Here is a 16551-nt window from a genome sequence, read left to right on the forward strand (position 1 = left end):
GAAAACAAGCCTGTGCACAAAGCATTAGTGCACAAGCTTTATGTTCAAGTGGTGATAAAATTACCTGAAGCAGGAGATTATAAGTCTCGTGGTCCAGACAGCTGCATCTCCAGCAAGTCTCTTGATGCAGAATCTCAGCCTGAGGTAGCAGGGCCAGGTGTCTGCATCCCCAGGATCAGAGCACATGGACCCTACCCCGGGGGAAGCCAGGTTACAGTCTTCTTTCCCTGGAAGGTCTCTCTACCCTCTCCTAGGTAGACTCCCTGTCCCCCATTGAGTAAGCCTCACAGAGTCAGTCATTACTTCCACATTTATTGATCACCTTCTATATACCATGTCCAAGACCAGTGCTTGACATACAAATCCAGAACTACAGACATCATCCCTGCCTTCAGAGAACTTTAGAGACCAGCCTCCTCTCCTGCTGGATAGAGGAAGAAAGTACTTTGAGTTAATTGCAGGACCCATTTTAAAAAAGGGAGAGAAGTAGAATATTAGAATTTGCACTGGAACCCAATTTTACTAGTTCTGCCACTATGCAGGTGGATACATAATGCTTGAGGAACATTGTGAGTATCTTAAAACTAACTTCCTCCCCCTTCCCGCCTTGTTCTCAGGGTTGCCAACTCATTTTTTAAATTGGCCTATTATTCACTTAAAAAAAAACCATTTATTGAGTACTATGTGCAGTGAAGAAATATGCAGTTCCTGTCCTCACAGTTACAAATGCCACTTTGCGGTGAGGTTCTGACCATTCTAGCAGGGAAATGAAAAAAGACTGTAACCACAAAACAGTACTTTCCCTTTTTGTAAGTGCTTATGAAATATTTAATATCCAGTGTACGACAATTATGATACACTCATTCACAAGAATACAAAATAGTCATTAAAAAAAAAAAAGAACGAGAGAGCTCTTTATATATTGATAGGAAACTGTGTCCAAGATATATTGTTTGGAGGAAAAAAGTCAGGTCCAAACAGTGTAGAAGACAGCTGACTTATGCACAGATAGATACATGATAAACAGATGTGTGTATGTATCTGTACGTTTGCTTGTGTATGCATCAAATACATATGGAAGCGTAGAAAAACAAAAACAATAATAAGCAAAAAACACTGAGGTTATTCTCTGCTTCCAGGGAAGGAATTAAGTGACCACAGGGCAGAGAACATATCAGTATGTATCTTTCACTGATTTTTTCAATTATGAACATTTTGAACCTATTCAAAAATAAACATAGATAAATTGGGTGTTTGAAATTTGTACCTCTTGGGGGGGTCATAGAAATGTTAGGTATCTTGATTGTGGTCGTCTTTTCATAGGTGTATACATCTATCAAAATCCATCAAATTGTACATCTGAAATATGTGTCGTTTACTGTACAGAAATTATACCACAATAAAGTTGTTTAAAATTTTGTTTTATTTTGTTAATGCCAATTGGTAATGGTTAGAAATGGAATAAAGATTTTGTCTTGCAAAAAAAAAAGATATGGGTAAATGAGAGTTATTGCTGAATTAAGTTGAAAACTGGAAAAAAAATAAATATAGACACAAAAGGTCACGTATTGTGTGATTCCATTTAAATGAAATATCCAGAGTAGATAAATTCATAGAAAAAGAAATTAGATCGGTGGTGGCTAGAGCTGGGGAGAAACTGGTTACCGGGGAAGGGGGCTTATTTCAGAGTGATGAAAATGTTTTGAAACTGGTTAGAGGTAGTGGTTGCCTAATACTGTGACTGTACTAAATGCAACGGAATTGTTCACTTTGAAATTGTGAATTTTATGTTTATGCAAATTTCACCTCAATAAAGTATTTTTGGTTTTTTGTTTGTTTGTTTGTTTTTTGGAGGAGGAAGGTAATTAATTTTATTTATTTACTTTTTTTTAATGGAGGTCCTGGGGATTGAACCCAGGACTTTGGGCATGTTAAGCTTGCTCTCTACCACTGAGTTATACCCAACAGCCTCAATAAATTATGTTTTAAAAGCAAGAAAGATGGAAGAGGGAAGGGAAAGAGAGAGAGAAAGAAAAGGGAGAAAGGGGAGGATGCAGATGTTCCAACACCAAGCTGCTGCAATGGACCAGGAGGGTTTTTGAGCAAATAGCCTTCCATAGAGTGGCCTATGCAAGAAAGGAAACAGAAGGGAGGAAACAACTGACACAACGACCAGGGAGGTGCTGGTGAGAGGACCAGAGAGTGGGATCGGCACCAGAGCACAGCGGGGCTCGCTGCCTCCTGTCTGCGAGTCTCTCTGCTAGGATGCTCAGGGTGTATCCTCTAACTACTGGTGACAGAGGAAAAATGAATGTGGGGCGAGAAGAGGGCCATGTCCCAGGTTTCAGTTGAGTCCCTGGGACGTGCCCCACCTAGCATGGGTCCTTGGCTTCCTGCAGGAAAGAATTCAAGAGTGAGACATAGCTCATAGTAGATTTATTTAGGGAGATACATACTCCATAGAGTGTAGGCTGTTTCAAAAGGTGAGGAAAAGGCCACGAGGTGTGGAGGTTGGGTGCTCAGGTTAAAGTAAAGTAGGTACACATTCCATAAACAGAGTGTGGGCTGTCTTCAAAAATGAGGGAATGAACCTAATTAAACTTATAAGCTTCTGCACAGCAAAGGAAACCATAAGTAAAACAAAATGACAACCTACGGAATGGGAGAAAATTTTTGCAAATGAAACCGACAAAGGCTTGATCTCCAGAACATATAAGCCACCCATACGACTTAATAAGAGAAAAACAAACAACCCAATCCAAAAATGGGCAGAAGACCTAAACAAGCAATTTTCCAAGGAAGAAATACAAATGATTGATAAGCACATGAAAAAATGCTCAATATCACTAATTATCAGAGAAATGCAAATCAAAACTACAATGAGGTATCACCTCACACCAGCCAGAATGGCCGTAATTCAAATGTCCACAAATGTCAAATGCTGGAGAGGCTGTGGAGAAAAGGGAACACTTCCACACTGCTGGTGGGAATGCAGTTTGGTGCAGCCACTGTGGAAAACAGTGTGGAGATTCCTCAAAAGACTAAGAATAGACTTACCCTATGACCCAGGAATCCTGCTCCTGGGCATATATCCAGAAGGAACCCTACTTCAGGATGACACCTGCACCCCAATATTCATAGCAGCACTATTTACAATAGCCCAGACATGGAAACAGCCTAAATGTCCATTGACAGATGACTGGATAAAGAAGAAGTGGTATATTTATACAATGGAATACTATTCAGCCATAAAAACTGACAACAAAATGCCATTTGCAGCAACATGGATGTTCCTTGAGAATGTCATTATAAGTGAAGTAAGCCAGAAAGAGAAAGAAAAATACCATATGAGATCACTCATATATGGAATCTAAAAAAAAAAAAAGAACATAAATACAAAACAGAAACAGACTCACAGACATAGAATACAAACTTGTGGTTGCCAAAGGGGGTGGGGGTGGGAAGGGATAGACTGGGAGTTCAAAATTTGTAGATACTGACAGGCATATGTAGAATAGATAAACAAAATTATACAGTATAGCAGAGGGCAATATATACAAGATCTTATGGTATCTCACAGTGAAAAAAAATGTGACAATGAATATATGTACGTTCATGTATAACTGAAAAATTGTGCTCTACGCTGGAGTTTGACACAACATTGTAAAATGACTATAACTCAATAATAAAAAAAATGTAAAAAAAAAATGAGGGAATGAGAGAGGCCACAAGGCGCTGTGTTGCCAGTTTTTATGAGCTTGGTATCTTCACGTGCCAACAAGTGGGAGGGCCATTCCAACTACCCTGGGCAAGGGGCTGGGATTCCCAAGAGTTGGGCCACACCTGCTCTTTGACCTTTTATGGTCAGTCTCGAAGCTGTTATGGCACCTGTGGGAATGTTATTCACCATGCTAATATATTACAATGAGCATATAATGAAGCTCAAGGTCTACTAGAAGTCAAATCTCCCACCATCCTGAGACTCAATGTCTACTGGAGGTTGAGTCTTCCACCATTTTGGTGTTAATTGTTGTGTCATTCCTTGAATGGCTGTGCCCTGCCTCCTTCCCTCCTGTCTCACTGGCACATCACGGGGAACCCACTCAGCCTCCACCACCCACTATCGTGAGGACCCAGAGCCACAGACCCTCCTCCTTCCCACCCCCGCCCCTCCTCAGAGCCACCCACCTGCAGCCCCTTCTGTACCTAGGGCCATTCCCGTCTGGTTGCCTAGATGGCTGTGGCCCCCATCATGGTCAGGAAGCTTCTCCTTTTGAAATTTGACACAAAAGTCTGATTATTTGCCCAGGAGAGTAGGGGTAGAACTTGATCCTTTCCAGGGCTTCCCAGAGCTGCCCTTCCGCATAAACCTCATTCTGGCTTCTCTCAGTGGTGACCCACTCTTCTGAAGGTGAGCAACGCTGCCCAAACACCTCCCCACCAGGACAAGAAAAAGATCTCAGTGGCTCCTGCTGCACAATTGTCACTCTGCTACCTACCGATCAAGCCTTACCTTTTCATTGTTACTGCTCTATCACCTGCTATTTGAACCTACCCTTAGCAACTAATTTATCTGAAGGAAGATTTCTTTCAAGTTTTCCTCTCCCCTCCATCCCCCCTGCTTCTCTCCCATCCAGTCCCAGGCACTTCATGTGTGGGAAACTGCTCTAGCTTCCTAAGTGGCCCCCTGTCTTTCCCTTTCTTCAACCTCAAATCCCTCCTGCCACCGCAGGTTTAATCATGTTCATGTACCATTTTCATCAGGTCATGCCTTCTTCTCAAAGTCTGCACCTGCTTCCCCTTTCTTCACCATCAAGTCAGAAGGCCTCGCCTACCACTCAAGGCCCTTTTAAATGGCCCCAAGCTGACTTTCCAGCCTGGTCTCCAAACACAATGACGTAAGCATCATGCTCTGCACATAGTTGCTTAACCAATATGTACTGATTAACTTTAAACACCACGCATTAAAATTAAAAATGCATTCTTCCTGCCACATAGTTATCAAGTGTAGGGTGTCAAGCATGGGCAGGCTCTGATAGTCTAAGAGAACATTATTATTTGTAAGTGATTTCTGCATTTGAGTATGGCTAAACCATCCCACTAGGAAACAGGAGTTCTTTCAGCGCTGCACAGACGCTGTCTATCTTCGAGTTGACTGGTTCAAGCTGGTCAGAGGCCATTGGGTGAAATGGGTCCCAGCTCTGGGGTTTCCAGCCATCTCTGCTCAGGAGCCTGCTTCTAGAACGATGTCAGTCATCATCAGAGCGTGCTTTGTTGAGTACCACTCCTGCGCCAATCAGCTTTCATGTATTGTATTTAGTTTACTCGTCTCAACAACCCCAAAAGGTAGATAGTACTATCCACATCCAGCTTTCACAGAGGAGGAAACTGAGGCTTGGAAAGGTTAAATAATTTCCTCTGGGATCCTGAGTTCCACATTAATGAGTCTAACTCCTAAGCCCCTCTTCTAACCAACCCCTCAGGCTGCTTCCCGGGGTAGGTAGAGTGAATTTACTGCAGTTTCCTTCAATCCACTGTTCCACCATGCTTTTTCAAGTCAGGCTTAATAAATGTCTTCAGAGGGCTCTTTCTGACTGGGCCACATCATCCCCTGAAGGGTCTTTGTAAACCTAAGTCTGACTGAGTCGTTGCCCTGCTTAAAATCTCCCACAGTGTTGGTCCTCATCACTGGAGTCTGTAAATGTTATCTTATATGCCCTAATAAAGAGGGAGGGGTAGGATTTCATAGGTGTGATTACTTTAAGAATCTTGAGCTAGAGTAGCCTGGTTTATCCAGCTGGGCCCTAACATAATCACATTTTTTTAGAAGAGGGAGACGGGAAGAAAACTGACACAGAAGGAAGAGGAGAAAGCAGTGGGATCAGAGGCTGGAGTGATGCAGCCACAAGCCAAGGAAAGCTGAAGGCCACCAGAAGCCGGAAGAGGCAAAGAAGGGACTCTCCACTGGAGCCTCATGAGGGCGCACAGCCCTGCCATCGCCTTGATGGATGCCTTTCTGGCCTCCAGAAGTGTGAGAGAATCAATTTCTGGTGTTTTGTTTGTTTGTTTGTTTGTTTAATATTTTAATATCATTTTACTAAGTCTTAAGTTTCCTTGTGTTTTCGCATTTTTTTTTATATGGAGGTACAAGAGATCGAACCCAGGACCTTGTGCATGCTAAGCACAAGCTCTACCACTGAGCTAGTCCAGCATTCAAATCCACACAAGTATTTCTTGGCCAATGCCCTAAATACATCTTAAGCAGGAAAATCCACACACCTAAAGATGTTTCCTGGAGACAATAACAGCGCAGATGTCCCGTAAGCACCGCCTGACCTTGTAGTTGTAATGCAACTCAGTAAAGCCCCGAAGCAAGAAGAGGCCTCACATTCACATGAGCAGTGCATCCTCGCAACAACGAGGTATGTGCTCCTGGGAAAGATTAGGGAAAGCATTTGATAATCTGTAAAGCTATGTGTTAAGCATGTAAGGAAAGAAACTAGATTATTTCTAGTTTCTGGAAACAGAAACATTATCTGGAACGTTGTTTTGATAGGTTTAATAATAATTCTTTACCAAATTACTGTGAGAAAAGGCTGATAAAAGGTGATAAAATGTGAGGCTTTAAATTGCCTCATTTAAAATTACACAGATTGCTCCATCGGCCACCCCCTCTCCTGAATCACCAGTCTGATTCCTGGACTCTTCCCATGGACGTGATTGTCCCCGCAACACCACGGCTACCAGCCTATTCCTGTGAAAGCAGTTTTGTTGAAAGATCTCTCATCTCTGTGTCTGATTTTCACAGTCTGGTCTGGCTTCTGCCATCACCACTCTCCCAAAACTGTATCAAAATCAGCTCGACCTTCATGCTGCCAATGGAAACCACTGTCACCTTACTAGTTCCCTTGACAGCACTCAACACGGATGACAACTCCTTCATTTAAATGTTCTGCTCTCCCCTTGGCTTCTGCTACTCTCCCCTGGTTTTGATCTACTCATTGGCTCTTCTTTCTCCTCTCTCTGATGTCCAAGTGTTGCTCAGGGATCCCCCTAATGCCTTCATTTCCTAAAAAAATTCTCAAAGTGAACTCCTTCATTGCTATGACTTTAAATGTTATCTATATTGATGATAACCCCCAATTTTTAGCTCATCTTTTGAGCTACAGATTTCATTACTCATTAAACTACACATTAAACATTTGGATGTCTAATAGGCATCAAACCTCATTCACCTCCCCCAAATTTCCCTCATATCCCTTTGTGTTCAATAATCTCCCCTCCTCTTGCAACCACTGATTTGATTCCTGCCTAACAGTTCTGCCTTTTCCAGAATGTCATTGTGATGGTGAATTCTATATATCCACTCATGTGGGCCAGAAAGATGCCCAGACATTTGTTCAAACAATATCCTGGGTGTGTCTGTGCAGATGTTTCTGGAAGAGATTAACATTTGAATGGGTAGACTGAGTAGAGCATTTTGTCCTCTCTAATATTAGCAGGCTCATACAATAAGTTGAAGATCCAAATAGAATAAAAAGGCTGAGTAAAAGAGGACTCCTCTTGCATGATTACCTTGAGCTGCGACGAAAGGTCTTTCCCTGCCTTTGGACTTGAACTGAGACATGGGCTCTTCTTGAGTCTCAAGCCTGCTGGCTTTCAGCCTGGAATTTGTACCATTGGCTCTCCTGGATGTCCCACTTGCTGACTACAGATCTTGGGAGTTTTCAGCCTCCATCACCTCCTGAATCAATTTCATATAATGAACCCCATTTATGTAAGTATCTATCTCCTATTGGTTCTGTTTGTCTGAAGAGCCTTAATACAGCTGTTAAGAATGAAATCATACAGTATGTATATTCTTTCATGACTGGCTTCTTCTACTTAGCGTGATGGTTTAAAGATTCCCCCATGGAGTTGTGTGCATTAGTAGTCAGTTCCATTTTATTGCTGAGTAGTAAGGATGTAACACAGGTTGTTTATCTGGACATTTGGATTGTTTCCAGTTTGTAGTAATTATGAATAAAGCTGTTATAAACATGTGCATATGCCTTTGTGTTAGCAGGTTTTATTTCTCTATGAGTGCTGGGTTGAATAGTATGTGAAACTTTATAGTGAAATGCTTTAAGTGAAATTGTTGAACCATTTCACATTCTCCCAGGCAATGTGTGAGACTCCAGCTGTTTCACACCCTCACTGCCAATTGGCATTATCAGATTTTTAAATTTTAGCTGTAATAGGTGTGGTGATATCTCATTGAACTTTTAATTTGTATTTGCCTAATAACTGGTGATTTTGAGCATCTTTTCATAAGCTTATTTACTATCCACAACTATTAAAATTGGGTTATTTATTATTTTTTATCTTGTAATAACATTTAATGGAAAAAATATGAAAATGAATGTATGTATGTATATGCATGACTGGGACATTGTGCTGTACACCAGATTGCAATTGCAATTGACTGTACTTCAATTAAAAAAAAAAAGAAAGTCAAACTCAGTTTTACCCATCCAGTGTCAAAAGATGAAATGGGTTATTTATTATTGAGCTAAGAATTCTTTATATATTCTGGGTACAAGTCCTTTACTAGATATGTGTCTTGCAAATATTTTCTCCCTGTGTCTGGCTTATCTATTGATATTCTTAACAATGTCTTTCAAAAAGTTGGAGGTTTTCATTTCAGTGAAGGCCATTTTATCTATTTTTTCTCTTTATGTTCAGTGCTTTTTGTGTTTTACTGAAATCTTCGCCAACCTAAAGCTGCTAAGATTGTTTGTTTATTTACTTCTACAACTTTACAATTTTAGGTTTTACACTGAGGTCTATGATTTATTTTGTGTTAAGTTTTGTACATGGTATGAGGTCAGGTTCGAGATTTTTTGTTTTTGTTTTTTTTTTGCATGTGGATGTCTAATTGTTCCAGTACCACCTGTTGAAAAGACTAACCTTTCTCCATTGAACTAAATTTGCATCTTTGTTCAAAATCAATCAACCATATGTGTGTAGATCTATATCTTGATTTACTGTTCTGTTCCATTGATCTATATGTCTAACCTAACATAACTGTCACAGTCTTGATGGCTGTGGCTCTAGAGTAATATCTGAAATCAGGTCATTTGAGTCCTCCAACTTTATTCTTACTCAAAATTGTTTTGGCTATCCTAGATTCTTTGGACTTCCATATACAATTGAAAGTCATCTTATCAATGTCTAATGAAAAAGCCTGCTAGGATTTTAAACTGGATCACCTTATTTGAGACTCTGAGCTATTCCAAACTGACACATTAGCCCATACCGAGCCTCTTGGACCTTGTTCAAATTTGTTGCCTTTTTTACCTGCTTGTACAGTGGCCACCTCTTTCTCTCATGCTCTTAGAGGAAAAAATTTGCCTGTTCCGCCCCTCACTGGAGGCCTTATTGCTCTTTAGGATTCAGTTTACTTTGTTTTGCAGCCTCAGTTGTCTGATATGCTCAAGATAAACTGTAATTGTGTCGGTTACTTAGCTTTTTCTTCTGGTTAAGTTAGGAGTGACATTCTCTTGAGGTTTTCTACATTCTCTTCTGGGCAGAACCCTAATTACCTCTACTAAAGGTGATTTTGTTATTCTCTTAATTCAGAATTTTTTCTCATTGCCGTTACTAAAATTCGCCATTATTTTTACTCTGTCTCCTCCACTCGACTTTAACTCCATGAAGACTCCATATACTGGAGTCACTCCTCGGTATCCACAGAGGACTGATTCTACCCGCCTCCCCACACCAAAACTGGAGGATGCTCAGGTCCCTTATGTAAAATGGCATATTGGCACATAACCTACATACATCCTCCCATGTACTTTAAATTATCTCTAGATTACTTATGCTTAATACAATGTAAAGGACATGTAGATAGTTGTAAATACAATATAAACGCTATGTAAATAGTTGCCAGGTACACAGCAAATTCAAGTTTTGCTTTTTGGAGTTCTTTTTTCTTCAGTATTTTTGATCCATGGTTGGTTGAATCTGCAGGTGCAGAACCCTGCAGATATGGAGGGCCAGTTGAGTATCTCTTCATTATTGTAATCCCTTGTACCTAGCACCATATTGAACATATAGTACTTAAAACTAAATAAAATGATATATACCACAAGCATGCATATATTCAAAAACAGAAAGCATTAAGCCATCATACAGAAAACAACGGCTGATTAAAACATCCACTGAAGTACGAGGGGACAGAAGAAGAGGAAGAACAAGAGCCCAGTAGCTAAACTGGAGGATTATATTCTGAGCTACCTGTTAGATTTTCATTTATAATCTGTCCAGAGACTCTGGCTATAATGTTGACGAAGTTCAAAACAAATAAGAAAGGTATAACAAATCATTTTTAAATTAAGCGTCAAGAAAAGCTAAAATAATTGAAATAGCAAAACACAAAGCAGTAATTACTTATTGTTTATTCTCTTACAAAAAGACACTTGGAACAAATAAATATAAAATGGTGTATGCCTTATTTAGCAATGAACAAATGCAAGTTTTCTTGGTATTCTCCATGTGAATAAACTAATGAAGTTTTCAGAAGCACACTCATCCTATCCACCTCCCTCTCTCAATAAAAAGGCCAATTCTTTTAATTCCCTACAATTTTTAACAATGGATTCTCAAGATAAGTAATCTAAGACTGAGCTGGGGACTAAGACATCTGAATCAAGTTAAAAATATATATAGAATACGATGTTGCCCAGAAACCTCAACTAATTCAACTAATGAATATTCTTACAAGTTTTCCGCTTATAATTTGTATGACTAAAGGATCTGTTCTGTTCAAATCTGCACGGCAAATAAACAGAAAGCGGAGTACAATATATACACTCTTCTGTCCTAAGAGAAAACATTAAATACAGGTACATTTAATATACAGTGAACATGCCATGTATTTTCTTAAAGCCAATAAAATCCTGATTTCCTATACCTTGCAGGTGATGCAGCAGAAGGCAAACAAATACCAAAATCATCTGTGACCAAATTTAGCTAATAAAATTAGTCAAAAAAACAATACACACAACAGACCAGAGTCTAAGCAATGATGCACGTCCAATTGTGTTTGTTTCACAAAAATTCATCTTCAGGCTAATGCCTGAAGACCTTTGCTAATACTTACAATTAAATATTCTTCTTTAATGACTTATGCATCAAGTGGAAATATATACAATAGTTATTTCAAACCAGGAAAAAAGGGGGTAATTTTTTCCCCTGCCCTGAAAATAAAAGTTTAAAAAAATCCATTTAAGGTAATTTCTTACTTGGTGCTTTGTAATCACTTTCTACTTTATGGAGACCATTTAGAAAAGCAGAAAAGAATATAAAATGTTTAAAGGGTCACCATCAAAATAACCAAATGGATTTTAAATTTACTTTTGTGTACTTTCTGTACTACCTAGGTCTTGTACTAATTAAATACGTTTTACTAGATCCCCTTGTAATGTTAAAAACATGAATCTTAAGAAAAACTGGCTTTTATATTTTAAAATAAGCTGCTCCTCCTCCACAGCTACCCTTCAGATATTTTAGGCAAAAAAATTAATCTAGTTGCTTTAGAGGTTGATTTAATTTTTGCTTAAAGCAATCCATATTAACTCCTCAAACTTTTTAGGACCAATACCAAATTCAGTATTCAATGGATTTATTCACTCTGAGGGTGCATGGAAGATGTAAGTAAAAAACGTTAGTACAAATAGAACCACACATAAAAAAAAGCACCTAAAGATGGAGGAGAGGCAGATCTGACATCCTACCTGTCAGTGGCAAACCATGTTCCATGTATTTCCATGGACATAACACCTTACGTTCTCCAAAAGCCTAGGTTATTTGGTTCTATGTCTGAAACTTTCCTTAAACTTCAGAAGCCAATTTAAATTGGGGGGGGGGATTAAAAATTTTTTTTTTCTGGGTACAGATCCTTGGGATAAACTTCCTAGGAGGCAAGTCATGACTCTCCCGAAGTGTGAATAAACATCAAAAAGCCCAAGGTAAAGAGCCAATACATCAACGTGCACGATTAGGAATCCTATGAAACTCACAAGGTGTTACATCTCAGTGATTTAAATTAACCTCCTCACGGTAGAAGATAGTGTTTCATGATAGATGCAGATTACATCCACTGCTCCTGAGACATACATACATCACCCCCTACTGGTGAGACCTCACATTGTGACAATTTAGAAATCTGAATTTAACTCCAGAAAGTATCAATCTGGAATATGAATTTGAAGACAGAGAGTACAAACAGCAGTTAAGTGGAACCTGCCTGCAATAATCTTTTTTTTTTCCCTTAAGGCTAGACAATCTGCACATAGACAAGGCAATTAATTCTCATAATAAAAACACCCCCCTCCAAACAGTTCCAAGGTCTCCAGTAAGATTCCACGGTGAGTATATGTTGTAACACATGCTATTCCACAGGTGTACATTCTTTTGAGTCTGCAGGATTAGGATCAATTCTTTCTGGAAATATCAGCTTCTCACAAACTGCTTCCTTTATCGGTAAATACTGTGATATTTCATTAGGTTCCGTGAAGAGGGAAGGTGAAACATGCTAGGAAATACATAAGTCATATTAGCATATATTAAGTTACTGCACTGATATATTTTGAAAATGCTTTGGTTCAAGCATTCCTAAAGCATGCCAATTTTAAAATGAGGTGCAACATATGTCTATAAGGAGCATCATTAGGTGTTCCTAATAATAACAGGTATCTCTTGTTACTGAATCATTCAGCTTTGTTACTAGATAATTTCCTCAAAGAGCATACGGATTTGTCATTTATAATGCTCTCATATGATGCTCCTAAGAATTTAGTACATCTTAATCCAATCCCCTTTCCCTATTATTTTGGTACCTGGAAAACACTAGCCTGCAGTTAGACACCAGTATATGGTCTACAACAGACTACGTAACTTTTCTAACCCATGTAGATTCTTCATATAGACAGAAATAAGCACTAAGGGTAAATAAAAAAATATCAAATTTGCAGGAAGGTATCACTTTTCAAGCAACCCATCAGAGAATCCTACAGACTTGTAGAAGCCTTTGACAATTCCCAGGGGAGCATAAAAAAAAAAAAAAGGAAAAGGAAAAGGAGACTGGGTAGAAAGAAATGATAGGCTGACAGGATAATAAGTGGAAAGAACATTCAATTAAGTTCCACCACCAATCAGCTATGTGACTTGGGGTAAGTCACACCTCTGGGTCTCAGTTTTTCCAGAATAAAATGTGGAAGTTGGACTGGATGACGGCTAAGGTACCTAACAGCTCTAGCTAAAACTGAGATAAGTTCCAGAAAAGATAAGCTCCAGTATGATTTATCCTATAGAGCCCTATTGGGAGAATGATTGGATTTAGGATGCAGATTTGGAAGATGAGTGGGGCATGAGGGGATACCATACTTAAAACATTAAAATTTAATTTCTATAAACTGATATTTAAATACTGTACCATTAAATTAGCAATTTTGCTCTCCCGTGATGTATATTCTCGTAACATGTAGGTCTTGTCGGCCTATGTTTAAAAACAAAAAAAGATTGCAAAAAATGTATTTATATTGATTAACAAAATCCCTTCTATTAAACAGAACTGCCTACATTTTAGAACAGGTTGTGAAAGTAGCATTAAGTCTGACAACAATATCTAATTCTACAGTGAGATAACTAATTCTCATCAATAATTCTGAATTATTAATTCCAATCTCTATAAACCACATTCCTATCAGAAACATATATGTAAACAGACTTAGTAATTATCATGTAAGAGAAACACAAGCAAAGGTTTTACTTTGAAAGGAAACATGTATGTTTGTAAATGAGATATGCAAGAGATTTTAACATTACTTCAAGTTTGGAACGACATTTTTTTCTTAAGCTATATTATAACTGTGGCTACTCTTACGTTCCAAAAAAGAAAAAGTTTAAACAAATTTTATTCTTTCCCATTTCTATAAAATTCTTCTTGAATTACTTATTTATAATCACTTTTTTTGTATTTCAATTTCCCCATTTAAGACTTTATAAAGTGAGGTTTTAGAAAGTAATTTATTAACAATTGATTTTTTTGGGTGGAGGGTGGGAAGGGATAGACTGGGATTTCAAAATTGTAGAATAGATAAACAAGATTACACTGTATAGCACAGGGAAATATATACAAAATGTTATGATAACTCACAGAGAAAAAAGGTGACAATGAGTGTGTATATGTCCATGAATGACTGAAAAATTGTGCTGAACACTGGAATTTGACACAACATTGTAAAATGATTATAAATCAATAAAAAATGTTAAAAAAAATCCTTTTGGACTTTGACAAAAAAAAACAATTGATTTTTTTGGTAAAATATTTAATAAAAGAAAAATCACAAGATTATGCTCCCTTAAAGTTTCAATTTTTTATATCAACAAAACCAGATTAATGCTCAGTGTTAAAAAAAAAATCAAATAATATAAAAGTACAGAGTATAAATCAGCAATCACAGCTTCTACAGATAACACTATCCTTAGCATTTAGAAATCTCTACAAAAATCTTATATAGATTCATATTTGCATTTGAAAATTCAACATTGAGATACACATCTTTCCAAATCAGTTAAATAAAACTCTCTGCCATTAATTTTAATAGTTGTACATTTTTCCTACAATATGGATTGTAAAAAATTAATAAACAGAAACCTCAATTCAATAGAGTTGGGAAACCAGAATAAGGAACTCTTACACGCTGCAACCAGAGCAGGGCCCAACAGGAAGAAGAAAGACTCCTCTTATTTCCTGGCAAGGACTCTGCCAATGAAAAGCCACGGACTGTTTGTTTACTAGAGCCCTCCTACCTTCCTTTTCTTTTCCATAAAAGCACTCTCCTTCATTTGCTGTGTGGGGACTTGCCCATGGCTCACCATGGTTACAGACCCCAAATCGCAATTTTCTGATCTCAAATAAATCCATCTTTGCCAGAGAAATATCTGGCAATCTATTTGTTTTAGGTCAACAGAATATAAGTGGCCATTTAATCAATGCCCATTCAACTGCCATTAAAGCTCCTTCCTTCTTTTCTCTCTTTTAGCTATTATAAACAATAGCATTGCCATCAATGTTCATATACACTCTATACAGCTGCCTGATTAATATTTGTGGATTATTGTATATAAGAGTCTTTTTAGGATAAATCCAAAAAAAAATCGGTATTGTTGAGTTAAAATACAAGCATTTCTAAAAATTTATATTTCATTTTTCTCTGCAGGAAAAAAATGCAGCCTATTCTCAGCACTTTTAAAAGGAAAAAGGTCCATCACAGTGACCATGTTATTTCAAGAAAAAAGCAAAAACCAGAAACAATCCCATCATACTCGGTTCAAACCCCAGTTCTGCCACCTATTAGCTGCATAACTTGGGCAAGTTACTCAATCACTCTCACTCTTTGCCTTTGTTGCCTCAGCTATAAAACAGAAATAATAGCATTTACTTCATAGGGTTGTTAGGAGAGTTGACTATTACTACGACTATCATGACTGATACTGGTGGTCCCTTCTCTCATTCATCATCTTCTATGATTACGACTCTGATGCTGAAAATTCATTCACAAAGGATAGGCTGAGGGGAAGGGTACAGCTCCGTGGTAGAGCACATGCCTGGCATGCACGAGGTCCTGGGTTCAATCCCCAGCACGACCATTAAAAAATAAATAAGTAAATAAACCTAGTTTTTCTCCTCAAAAAAAGGGGGGAAAAGCTATTAAAAAAAAAAAGAGGATAGGCTGCTGTAAAGCTACTAGAAGAATTTTCAGGACTCAGTTTAAATCGCCCCCCCAAACTTTCACTTTTTTTTTTTATTTTTAAAAACCTTACATGTTAACAATTCTTTGAAATGGAGCACAGAGCTTCCAAACATTAAAACAACTATCAAAATAATTGTATAATACAAATTTCTGGAGGCCACGTGATTGGTATTCCTAACAGCAGGACGTTACATAAACAATACATACGATAAACAAGGCCAAGAGTTAAGGGACAGTTTTCTTAAACAGACGAAGAACACACAAGATTTTTAAAAAAGTATCAGACCCTCCCTTTCCTGCCTCTACTAGGGAGTGTCCCTTAGAAAACATTTTCAGGTACCAGAACTTCTAGAAAAGAAGATGTAATGTTTCGATAACTATGCAGTCAACAGTGAGTGTGAAACACCCAATCTTAAAGGTTAGAAGGTCTGCCGTATAATATAAAGCATTATTGAACTTCAAATTCTCAGATTGATGATGTAACAACATAAACAAGCCCAATTTCAATTGGTATAGCCATTAAATGAGAACAGATACCTCATGGTAAAGTCTTGTGTCATTCATTCTAATAAGCACCCCATCAATTCTCAAGAAAAACCGCAACAGCAAGAAAAAGCTAGAAGGCATTACTCTCTGGAAAAAAAAAAAAAAAGTACATCAATGTTTTAATGAAAATTAAATCTTTTATTACTTTCCTAAAAAGAAAACAAACGTTTTACGGCATTGGAGGAAGGCTAAATTAGCACTA

The 16551-nt window shown here is 38.1% G+C and overlaps 1 protein-coding gene across 4 annotated transcripts in view; it reads right to left on the bottom strand.

The window, feature by feature from the left end:
* Positions 1 to 10424: 10424 nt before the first annotated feature.
* Positions 10425 to 16551, bottom strand: part of TIPRL (TOR signaling pathway regulator) — a 28839-nt gene continuing 22712 nt past the window's right edge. For 2 of the 4 annotated variants that reach the window (XM_072946176.1, XM_031688735.2), the window contains 3 exons: positions 16341 to 16436; positions 13481 to 13543; positions 10425 to 12580 (listed from right to left, as the gene is read on the bottom strand). In XM_072946176.1, the coding sequence (XP_072802277.1) occupies positions 12437 to 12580; positions 13481 to 13543; positions 16341 to 16436 (303 nt within the window). In that variant the 3' untranslated portion in view covers positions 10425 to 12436. The remainder of the gene's footprint in view (positions 12581 to 13480; positions 13544 to 16340; positions 16437 to 16551) is intronic. The other 2 variants (XM_031688736.2, XM_072946177.1) reach the window with 1 other exon arrangement.

Source organism: Vicugna pacos, chromosome 21 (assembly GCF_048564905.1).
Source record: "Vicugna pacos chromosome 21, VicPac4, whole genome shotgun sequence".
In the NCBI taxonomy this organism is placed as follows: Eukaryota; Metazoa; Chordata; class Mammalia; order Artiodactyla; family Camelidae; genus Vicugna; species Vicugna pacos.